Source organism: Nannospalax galili, unplaced genomic scaffold (genome assembly GCF_000622305.1).
Source record: "Nannospalax galili isolate Female #2095 unplaced genomic scaffold, S.galili_v1.0 scaffold341, whole genome shotgun sequence".
Classification (NCBI taxonomy): domain Eukaryota; kingdom Metazoa; phylum Chordata; class Mammalia; order Rodentia; family Spalacidae; genus Nannospalax; species Nannospalax galili.
This window is the reverse complement of record NW_008346082.1, coordinates 659133-671439: the sequence shown is the minus strand read 5'-3', so window position 1 is coordinate 671439 and position 12307 is coordinate 659133. Positions and strand designations below refer to the sequence as shown.

The following is a 12307-nucleotide window of genomic DNA, read 5'->3' as shown; positions in this document are numbered from 1 at the left end:
TTAAAATATGGTTTTCAAGTAAGCCAAAAACTCTTAAAGCTCAAACAGATGTAGAAGTTGTTAATATTTTTACAAAAAAGTCTATTTCAGATCCATTTGTACCACTGTTTGGTAGGGATGAACACAAGAATTGTGAACTTCCAAAGGACCAACCTTCTGCAGAGTCTGAGAGAACTTTGCTTAAAAGTGCATTAAAATTCTTTTGTCGAGAAGGAGAATCTTCCATAAATACAGTGACAAATGCAAAACAGGCTTCTGGATTTCTGAACCTTTTTAAAACCCAGGTGAATAAAGAAGAACTAACAGACTTGGAAAAGAGCAGTGATAAAAGTGGAAAGACATTTCAGACAAAGAAAGAATCTTCTGGTGTTTCAAATTTTTTTGGTACACTTGGGGATTTCTTTAAAATCAATGTGTTTCCCATACAGACACCTGAGAGTATGTCTGTTTCTTCCGTGACTGATAAGGATGGGGTCAGGTCAAGTCCTAACCCTGTACAGCTAGTGAGTCAGGATACTGGCAGTGTTCTTCCTACACCAGTTTCCTCTAAAAGGAAGGTTAGAATCAGAAGTCTGAACAAACAGACTACTCTTGATGACAGGCTTCCTACACCAGTTTCCTCTAAAAGGAAGGTTAGAATCAGAAGTCTGAACAGACTACTCTTGATGACAGTGGGCCAAGAGAGCCATCAACTAGGGAGAGCCAGGGAAATAACGTAAATGAAAACAAAGCATCTCTCAGAGACCACCTAGACCACCAGTCAGCATGTCCATCGGTCTCAACAAGTAGTCTCAAAGAGCCTCCCAGGGAGTCTTCAAAAGAAACTAGTGCTGTGTCTGCAATAACAGAAGCTCCAAAGAGTAAGGGAAAGGCTTTTGATACTCTAAGCAGAAGAAATTCAAGTGAACAAGATTGTTTCCCTGATAAAGACCGCAATTTTTCAATTGCCACAGTGGCATCTCTACCCCAATCAGAGCTGCCAACCAGAAAGAATGTATTTTCTTTCTTAACTGGATCTGAAAAATCCGAGAAGAGAGCCTCTGCTACTTTACCAAGAGTCAGATCTCAAGCAGAAGGGTTATTCACACTTCCTTTTCTTCTTTCCACGACCAGCTTATGCATCAAGGATATCTCTAGTAGTAGCTCTACTTTCAGTTTGTTCAACTTGTCTCCTTTGGATGAGAAGCAGCAGACCTCTGGAGAAAAGCAAAGCCTTTCAGATGTTGCTCCAGTGACTGTCCAACCCTGTAAGAAGCCAGTTGTTTTTGTAGACGCTAGTGCCACAATGATGAAGGAAGGTTCTGTTGGTCATAGAGAAAACGTAGTCCAGGAAGTAGTCCATGAAGAGCAAATGGCCCCTTGTGAATCCACTTATAACATTACTGAAGTTACTGCCTTCCTAGTAGATGAACTCGATGTAGAGAAAACTCAGGGGAAACTCAGTTTCAGTAATGAAGAAAAGACATCTTCAGATTTTCAAATGAGTCAGGTGCATGACAACATTTTTCCACTTTTACCAGAATTTCAGGAACAAAGTGAAGCATTCCTCATTGACTCAGAGACTCTTGGGGTGGCTCCCCCGAAGAAGAGGTTTTCTACCAGAAAACCTTTCCTGGTGACTCACTAACCAAGTCTTTTTCTCATGGTAACTGTTTGAAAGACAAGCTCAATGATTTAGATGTTCATATTGTACACCAAAATGAAAGATTTATCACTGATCCATTGAATGTACCATTAAAAAATACCTCTAATGATGTCTTACCACAAGGCCTGGAGTCCACTACTGTGTCTCCGGACTCAGGGTGTGCAGGGCACCTCCAGAGCCAGGATGCAGATAAAGTAGAAGACAAACCAATGTTAGGCTCCAAAGTAGAAATGCTTTCAGGGTTTGTGACCAAAGTAAAATCTTTTTCTGAGTGCTTGATTGAACCTCCTAAGACCGTTCCTGGATTTTTTTCCACTCCTAAATCTCCCAAGAAAAACTCTTTTTTTCTCTTTTTTTCCTGATGAATCATCTCAGTCCCTTAAAAGTGAGTTGTTTGGAATTTTCAGAAGTCCCATACAAGAGATATATAAAAAAGAATTGTCTGTAACTACTTCATATCTTCAAAGTTCCAGAGATGCTGTAGGACTAGCAACTACAGAAAGTTTGCATAGAGAAGTTGCCTTTGTAGGACTCAGTTCAGACTTTCTTGTCAGTGACTGCAGGGTGACTGCGGTTAGTGCAAAATCAGAATCAGCTACCTTGACGGATGACCCTAAACTAACACCTGAAATGGAAAAATATATTCCCGAGAATATTCCAGAACCCCTAGGATTTGAAACACTTGCTACATCTTCTGGCTCAGCGGATGATATGGAACAAGGAGTACTGTCTTTGAGTGATGAAGGAGACATGGGAATGTTACAAGGCACAGACCCAGAGGCATCATTGGAACCAGAGCACATTCTTCCTTCAACACAGTTGCAGCCAGATCCTGCTTGTGTTACTGAAGAGCTTCCCCCTCCAAGTCAACTACTTGAACCAGAGCCAAGACCAAGGCCAGAGCTGGAGCCAAAGCCAGAGCCTCAGATTGCCTGTACAAACCAAGAGTTCTTGGAGCATGCAACCAGTTCACTAGAAACCAGTACTTTACTGTTGGATAGAGCAAGTGTCAGTGGGAACACTACACTGGAGACACAAGGAGACTCTTCTTGTCCTCTGTAAGAGGAACCTGTACTTTGTACCAAAGAAAGTTCTAGAATACTTCATGCCCAGAAAGATCCACCAGCAGCTCTCCAGGAAACAGAGCAGCCAAGACTTCATTTTGAGATCCCAAACATGAGCAGTTGGCCAAAGCTCCACTTCCCATCCTCTACTTCTGACCATGGGAAGATACTGAGTTCTTTCTTTTTCCCATCTTGCCCCTGTGGCAACACAGCAGAGACTGGTTTAATGTCAGGTTTTAAGAAGTTGTCTACTCTATTTGAAGGAGGTAGTGAGGGGAAAGGGAGTCTACTGGGAAATGATCCTAAACTAGGGTTTAGAAAGAAACTGGATCTTTCATTTCCATGGTCAAAGGACAATAAAGGCAGCCCTGAGCAAATGCCTGCAGAATCTTCTCCACCTGCTTTTGTGGTTAGCAGTGATCAGGACCTTATCTTCAGGGAGGCTGACAAAGCTTTGGAGTCTTCTCACATACTTTGGGCCAGTCCTGAGTCAGCTGATATCCATGCTCAGCCCTCTGGGACCACTGAACAGTTGGAGGCTGGGCCAAGTGACTGTGCTTATGGGCTTTCAAGATCTGGAGAAGTGGAAAAGCAGCTGGAAATCCCCGTACCTGGAGAACACTGGAGGACTGACAGCAATCTGTCTGAGTCTGCCTGTCCTTCAGGGAAACATGAAGAGTGCTGCAGTGTCTCTGAGCCACTTCACCTGCCGGAAAAACAAGAGGAGGAAGTGTCTCCTAGCATTGCCTCTGTTTTGAGTGTCCAGCAGCTGGTCACTCAGAATGATGTCAAGGAGCCAGTGACCAACAAAAGGCCTGTTCTCAACTTAGGCATCATAAATGGTTTTAAGAAATTGACCATTTATAATGCATATAATTTGGTAGTAGATTATTATATCTTGTTTTTTATCCTTCTTGTGCCCCTGAGCTTCATATTGATTAGGGGTTAAGTGACAAGAACAAATAAGTGGATATTTTCATTCTCTCCCTTCTCTAGTGCCAAATATAATTTATTTAGTGGACTAGGAGCTTCTAGCTTAAAGGAAAGAGTATTAACAAAGTCTGGTTTGCTCTGCCATATATAAAGTAGAATGGAAAGAGGGCACGCAGGAAGAGGCAGCAAGAATTTAAGTGTCCTATATTAATTATAACTGCATAATAGGATAGAATGTTTTCTTGGACCTTAGACACTTGTATCTTACAGTAGATGGTGAGAGACCTAGTTTGCTTTGGTTTTCTATCTTCTAAGATGCCTCTCCCAGTGGCTGTGAAGGTTCAAAGTAAAATACAAAGTGCACAAGATGACTTAGGATCACCTGGAGTCAGTATCCAATTCCACATGGATTTGTAAAAGTACTAATAGGGTATCACAGACTATCGCAGCCATACCAGACTATCACAGTATTTCATATTGAACTAGAGCAAGGGATAACCCTGAGTTGCTATGAGACTTTACTAAGAGCTGCAGTTCTTCTGCTATGGTTTTTTTCATCTGGAGCGCTGGACAGGGTCCATCTGCAGCAGTTCCTGTGATTGCCTCTGAGTAGAACTTCACAGTGTAGTTTCAGAATGCTGCTTCAGCCTCTGACCAAGCATATCCAAAGGGGTTGATTTGTGTGCAGTCATGAGCATGCATGGGCATATGTTTGGAACTATTTAGAACAGTGACCTGGTATCTAGTCTACTGACATGTACTAAAGAATCAGAAGTCAGCCTGAAAATAGCAGATAACTGTGAGGAACCATAGGAAAATCTCTTAGGAAAACAACAGTGTTTTCTCTTAATCGGACCAAAAGTAAACACAGACCTTTAGTTAAAAGTTTGGCTCTGACAAAATTTCTCTTCTTGCATGAAAGCTTTTCAGCAGGTTACCTACCAGTAAGAAAATGAGAACTACTGACGGGATTGAAATGTCCAAGTGGACTGGGATATGCCTGGTAGATCATCATGAAGTCCCTCTGTCTTCATTAGGATGTAATCCCTTAGATTATAGAGGTGCAAGGTTCAAAGGACTATCTCGTTGATACTGTTCTCACCTGTCTGCCCTTCTTGCCACCATCACGGTTATTTTCTGCTGCAACTGCTAGCCCTCAGAACAGGGAAACAGATTTATTTCTGTGCATGGGAATTCAGGTGATTGAGAGAGTGTTGGGCAGCCTCACTTCATGTATAGAGATGCTTTAATAGGAGTAAGACTTTGTTCTCTTTATCCATAACTGAGCCTTGCTGTCACAGAACTTAGCATGTTGTCTTTTTTCCTATTGTGTTCTGCTGAATAGACTAATTTTTCTAGATTGTAATGTTTGGTCCTAGCTTCTTAGGAACCTCCTGCTTGTGATTACTGCCCCCATGCCATTATTTGTTCCTGGGTGTACCCATATTTGTAATCTGGCCCCTACTTTGCATTTATTTACTCATCTGTTTTCCTCTTTCTCACAGCCCCACCAGCAGTAGTAGGTATGGTTCCTCCTGTAATGTGAGTCAAGGAAGTTCTCTGCTGAGTGAACTAGACCAGTATCATGAACAAGATGATGATCATCGGGAGAGAGACTCAATTCATTCCTGCCACAGCTATGGCAGCCTCTCCAGAGATGGCCAAGCTGATTTTGGAGAGCAAGAGAAAGCCTTGGAGGTGACAAGTGACTCAGAAAAGGGGAGAACATGTCAACCCAAGGAGATGAGAGAAGATGCCACAGCCCATCCTCCTCTTCCAGATCTGGTGCTACACAAGGACCACATCCTAGGCCCTCAGGAGAGGTAAGTGATGGCCGACTCACATGCTTCCTGGTGCATGTCTTATGAATGCAAGTACTTTTTATTTATTGCCTTGCAGTTAGGTAGGTGGGGGACACGATGATTTAGTTTGCCTTCAATTGCTGTGAAAAAACACTCTGACCAATACCAGCTTGGGGAGGAAAGGGTTTATTTAACTTATATCTCCCTGGTCACAGTTCACCACTGAGGGAGCCCAAGGTTGGAACTCAGGGCCGGAACCTGGAGGCAGGAGCTGAAGCAGAGATGATAGAAGAATGCTGCTTACTGGCTTGCTCTCCTGGCCTGTGTTCAGTCTGCCTTCTTAGATAACACAGGACCATCTGCTCAGGAGTGGCACCACCCATAGTGGGCTGGGCCCTGTCACATCACTCAGTAATCAAAAGAAAATGCCCCACAGACATGGCTATAGGCCAGTCCAAATGGAGGCAATTCCCCAGTGAGGCTTCCTCTACCCAGGTGTGTCAAGTTGGCAACCAAAGCTGTCCAGCATACATGACAAGCACAGTCAACTTAGTACTGCTTCCTTTGATTTTTGGTATAACTCCCAAGATATTTGGGGCACTCTAAAGAGCACTTGTGTCCTTTGGAGTTACTGAGCAGTAATACACCAGGGCTTCTTGAGTGTGTAGTTCTTGACTCCACATTTGGCATCCCCTGAATCTGAAACTGGACCTGAGCCCTGAGGGTGATTTTGTTCAGTGGGTCCCATTGCTTTGGGTTCCTTGGCTGGTTCCTGCCCTACTCATATTTTAATTTCTTTTGTGAACATTGATGTTTGGTTTTATTTTACCTTGGCTCAGGAAACCTAGAACAGAATTAAGGAAAAACTGACATATTTAACCTTGCCTTCTGCTTCCCCTTGACCTGCAAGGATGCTTGGCATTTTGCATCCATAATATAAAATTTTATGACATATCCTTTGTTCAAGTATGGTGGTGCACATTTGTAATTCCAGTACTCTAGAGGCCAGAGCACAAGGGGCAGGAGCTTAAGACTAGCCTTGGCTACAGACTGAAACTGAAACCCTGTCTCAAAAACAACTTCAAAAATAACTGAAAAATGTTCTTTTAGGAGTCTTATAATGAAGTTTAGTTTAGAATTTGAGTGCTGTTTATATCACTGAGCTAAGCTGTGTAGACTAGCTGAGAGGTTGGGGCATAAAGGGTCTCTTAGTTTGAGTCCTATTGCCATTTTAGGACAAATAATTCTTATGGGAAACTACTGAATGCATTTTAAGGCATTTGTTAGATTCTTTGACCTCGCCACTCTAGATGTCAGTAACAGTCTACAGTGTGACCACCAAAACTATCTCCTAACATTGCCAGATTTTCTCCCAGAGACAAAATTACCCCCAGTTGAAAACCACTGAGGTAGAGTGATAAGGGTATAACTTATGGTCTCATATTTAAAAAATTATTATTTTATGTGTATGAGTGTATTGCCTGCATATGTGTAGGTGCGCCCGTGTTGTGCAGTGCCCATGGCGGTTAGAAGAGGGTGTTGAATTCCCTGGAACTGGAATTATGGACAGTTGTTAGCCACCATTGGGTGCTGGGACTTGAGCTCAGGTTCTCTCTGAGAGCAGTCAGTGTTCTTAACTGCTGAGCCATCTCTCCAGCCCTAGATTCTCAGATTTTAAGATCTCATAATAAAGCCTCTCACTTAGAGACCAGGGCAATGAATACCAGTTACACGGTAAAAGTTAGTGCTTCAGCTGGGTTACTGCATGAATCACATACCTTTCTGAAGATTATTACAAAATTATTTTTTCGTTATCCTCATTCTTTCTCTCTCTCTCTTCTGATAGATAGGGTCTTATTATGTAGCCCAAACTGGCCTCAAACTCATAATCCTCCTGCTTCTGCCTTCTGAGTACTGAATACTGAGATTACAGGCACACACCACCATGGCCACCTCCATTCTTGGTTTGTATTCATCTCTTTTGATTCATCTAATAATCATTAGGACACCCTGGAGACTGAGGTCTGGACAGGACTTCTCACTGGGGTGGTTGATGGCTCATCAAAAGGCTGGTTCTTTATGGACCTTGGATCTGGTGTCACTGTTTTCAGGACTGAGCTCATGATAGAGAGGCGGAAGTGCCTGGCATGAGAACTCTTCTGTTGTATCCTCTCAGGTGCTAGCTGTGCGTGTGGAGCCTAGATCTACCCAGTCAGAAGCACTCGCAACTGTTTTAGAACAATTAGGTGGCATCAGGGCCTAGCATACATTTTGCATGTGCAGATGGTGGGTATGTGTTTGTTGTCTTGACTGTAGGCTCCTAGGGGAGAAAGGAGGAACATCACCAAAAATTAAATACTATTCCAGTTGAGAAACGTAGATGATGACTTGTTCTGATATAAAGTAGAGTTTCTGCCTCCAAGGTACTTTGTTATATTTATTGTTCATTTTGCCAAATGTTTTCCTGAGGCAGCTCAAGATGATGTCAGGAAAATTGCTATGTCTCCTCACCACCACCCTGGTTCTTGTTTTGTTTGTTTTGCTGAGACAGGGTCTTCTTGTAGCCACTGCTGACCTGGAACTTGCAATGTAAACCAGGCTTGCCTTGATCTCACTGAGATCACCTGCCTCTCCCTCCTGAGTGGTGGGGTTAAGGGTGTGCGCCACCACACCCCATTCGTTCCTTGTCACTTACTGATATAGTCTAGGAATTGGTGAGTTCTCAAAATAGTGAAGCAGAAAAGGGTCGCAGGAACAATGTTCTGCTTTAAGGAGGCTATGTAAAACCCCCAATGGATGCTGGTGGTCTCTAGAAGCAAGGAAGCAAGGGTTGAAACACCATTCTACACCTGTCCGATTTCTGCACTTCACATTGGCCCAGAGCCCTTGCGACTACTTTTAGTGTCATGACTCCTCATTATCTCTGAGCTGTTTTGTTGGTCAAATGAAAAAAGGAGAAGGAAAAAGAGGAAGAGATGAAAAGCTGAAAGGAGTTGTCATTTTAGAGAGAAATTGTTTTCAAATTAGGTATTCAGGACTGTGCTGTTTTAGTGGCCTGAATCACTAAACAAGTGTAGGCATGAGCACAAAACCATTTTATTTTAGATATTTGGCAGTCTTGCCTTGAGTATCGTCACCTTGTCACCTTGGCTGTTTATAAGAAATATTCTTTTCTTTGTTACAAGTCTTCCTGAGGAGAATGCATCTTCACCATTTACCCAGGCCAGAGCACATTGGATCAGAGCAGTTACCAAGGTCCGACTCCAGCTGCAAGAGGTAGGAAATTTGTTCCAGTGATGGCTGAGACAATTTTTCCTTTGAAATTGGAAGACATATGGTGCTGGAGAAGCCGTCAGTGCTTAGTCATCTTCTTATACTGTGCTTCTGGGGATGCATGGCAGTTAAGCCAGAGCCTTAAGAGATGGGAGGTGGCCTTGGCTTTTTCTAGGCTGATTAATGGAAATCAAATAGACCTGTGAGTAGGAGCCTGAAGGTAAAGGGAAATGCTTATTTTCTCTGCTGTCATCTCTTTGAAGTCGTTTTAATTTCAGGTTAAGGTAAGGAACGGTTTCAAGGCTCTTAAATGATTTGTTTGTCTCCCTTATTCTATTGACCAGTTAAAGTACTACTGGCTGATTTTATACAAGGTCAGAAGTAGGGTCCAGAAATTTTAAAACAAAATTTGGGTTCTAATTTAAGGCCCCAAACTTGGGCATATTGAGATCTGAAATAAGGGGGTTGGAGATATGGCTCAGTGGGTAAAATCGCTTGTTTATCAAGCATGAGGATCTAAGTTTGGAACCCAGCACCCATGTAAAAAGGTGGGTGTGACCATGTGCACCTGTTGGTCTGGGAGGCTGGAGACAGATTACTGGAGCTTGCTGATCACCAGCCTAGGTTCAGGCTCAGTGAGAAACCCTGTCGTAAACAAGTAAGGCAGAGCATGGTAGAGCAGGATACCTGACAGCCTCCTCTGGCCTCCACCCACACACCTGTACACATATGACCCCCCAGCCCCCCCACTTGTACATCTATGCCACCACCCCCCCACAGATCTGCAGCAAGGTAAAAAACAAAAATAAAGATAAATGTTTTTCATTTTCAGCATTGTTAGTTTCCTCATAGCAAAATGTGTCCTTATCTGTGTGTCAGAAAATAGGGAGTCATCAGACAGAAGGCCTGTTTTTAAATGACGACAAGTGGCAGTCAATAGCATAAAACTTGGCAGATATTAAAAATGTAAACATGCTCAGATGAGTAACCATATCTTGAAAGCTAATTTAAAACCTAAGGAAGAGTTTCAGTGCAGTGTATAACCTTGCTATTCCTTCACCAAAATGCTGCAGCTGGTGATGGTTCACATTTGCTTCATCACCTTCCCTCCCTTGTGACCAATCTTTTTCTGAATCACTTGAGTGAAATTTGTAGGCATGTTGTTCTGTCACTCCTGAATACTCCTGTATTCCTCTAAAAATACTCCCCCAAATAACCACAATTGAGCTGTTCAAATGAAGAAAACGACTGCACTATCATTAGGACGCCATGCAAATTTGCTGACTATCCCAACAAGGTTTCTTTTGCCTTTCTGATCCAGAATCTAGTGGCATGTTGCATGCACATTTAGTAGTTAGATCTCTTTCATCTCCGTCTGCCTGGAACAGTTACTCAGACTTTTCCTTTCTCCACAGTTTTCAATGGTATAGGCTTTCATTTTGTAGAATGGTCTGTCTGGATCCATTCAGTGTTTGCTCATGTTTAAGATTCAGGCCATGCTTTCCTGGTAGGAATTACACAGGAAGTACCTTATGTAAACCTGTCCTTCTGTGCATAACAATTAGCCTTAGTGTTTGGTTAAGTTTGTATCAGCCAGGTTTCTTCACATCAACCCCTTACCCTTTGTAGTTGGAACATTGTAGTTGATCCTATTAGACTGCTGGTATCTTGATCCTCATCATATCTCCACCTACTAGTGACGATAACTGTCTGAAGCTGCCACTGATAGTGGTGGCTGCCAGATGGTTAACTTCATCTCCATTGCCCCTTCTACATTCTAGTATAAGATTTCCCTTTTCATCTGTTAACCTATTTAATTTAATATGGTCATATAGGTTCTTTCTTATATTATTTGTAATATATTACTATCATTTGATAAACTGGTTACCCTAAACACACTATTTAGATAGATAGATAGATAGATAGATAGATAGATAGATAGACATGTGTGTGTGTGTGTGTGTGTGTGTGTGTGTGTGTGTGTGTGTATAGAGAGTAGATAGATAGATAGATAGATAGATAGATAGATAGATAGATAGATACACATAATTCCCATATATATGTATGTGATTTTTATGGGAATTTTGTTTGTTTTATTTTTAACTACACTTGATCTTAGCCAAAAGGCCGAGAAACAATTATTGTTTGTTCTTTTTTTAAAGGCAGGATCTCATTGTGTAGCAGGCTGGCCTGGAACTCTCTGTGGAGCCTAGGTTGGCTTCAAACTCTCAATCTTCCTGCCAAAGCCTCTGGAAAATGCTGAGATTATATGTATGTGCGAACATACCCAACCTCCAAAACCCTAACATTTAAAAAATTTTTAAATTGATTTAATTGTCTTGGTCAGGGTCTCATTATCCAACCCTGACTGGTCCTGAACTGACAGATCCAACTACTTCTGCCTCTGGCACTGGGATTAAAGATGTGTGCCACCACTCTTACCTTGTTTTGGTTCTTTGAGTCAAGGTCTTGTTATGTAGGCCAGGCTGGACATGAATTTATGATATTTCTCCCTCAGCCTTCTGAGTATTAGGACTGCAAGTGTGTTCTACCTTCCCTGGCTTTAAAAAATATTTTTATCACTAATAAGTATTCTTAAAATATTAGCTGTTGGGACTGGAGTGATGACTCAGTAGTTAAGAGCACTAGCTACTCTTCCAGAGGACCCAGGTTTGGTTCCTAGCATCTACATGGTGGCTAACAACTGTTCTTATCTCCAGCTTCAGGGAATTAATGCCCTCTTCTGGCCTCCATGGGCATTGTACAACATGGGTGCACTTACAACATGGCTGCAACATGCAGGCAAAAACACTTGTATACATAAAATAAAAAGAAATAGAAAACATTTAAAAATCAACTTTTTTTATGATTTTCACATTTTAGCTTTCATAATGTAATATATTAATCTAATTATATGTGTGTGATTTTAAGTGAATAATGGGACTGAGTAATCACTAACACTGGGAGTCAAAGTAAGTGTCTTGAAACTCTTTTGTTAGAAACCATCTTCCTCACATAAAAGAAAAAAATCTGAATCATAATAGTAAGAGTATTCTGGAGTGAGTACAATTTATGTTATGATTTAAATGTTTATTATTATTATTTTTTTATGTGTATGCATGTATTGCCTGCATGTAGGTAAGCTGCACCCATGTCATGGAGTGCCTGCAGAGAACAGAAGAGACTGTCAGATCCCCTGGAACTGGAGTTACAGACAGTTGTTAGCTGCCATGTGGGTGCTGGGATTCGAACCCAGGTCTTCTGCAAGAATAATCAGTATTCTTAACCGCTGAGCCATCTCTCCAGCCCCAATTTATGTTATGATTTAAAGAGATAATACTGTTGCTAAATCTTGGAATGAAAAAACCGAAACCGAACAAAATTCTAAGTGTAGTGGTGCACATCTTTAATATCAACACTCAGGAGACAGAGGCAGACAGATGTCTGTGAGATTGAGGCTAGCTTAGTCTATATAAGGTTGACCCTGGCCTAGCTGAAACAAAACAAAACAAAACAAAACAAAACAAAACTGAATTGTTTAGGAGATCCTTGGTATAGGTATCCTTTTTTTCCCCCTTTTTTCTTCCTTT

General features: G+C 41.8%; 1 protein-coding gene across 5 annotated transcripts in view; it reads left to right on the top strand.

The window, feature by feature from the left end:
• Unc13b (unc-13 homolog B) overlaps positions 1-12307 on the top strand; it is a 241504-nt gene that overhangs the window by 143675 nt on the left and 85522 nt on the right. For all 5 annotated transcript variants that reach the window (XM_017800429.2, XM_029567943.1, XM_029567944.1 and 2 more), the window contains 2 exons: positions 5148-5465; positions 8630-8720. In XM_017800429.2, the coding sequence (XP_017655918.1) occupies positions 5148-5465; positions 8630-8720 (409 nt within the window). The remainder of the gene's footprint in view (positions 1-5147; positions 5466-8629; positions 8721-12307) is intronic.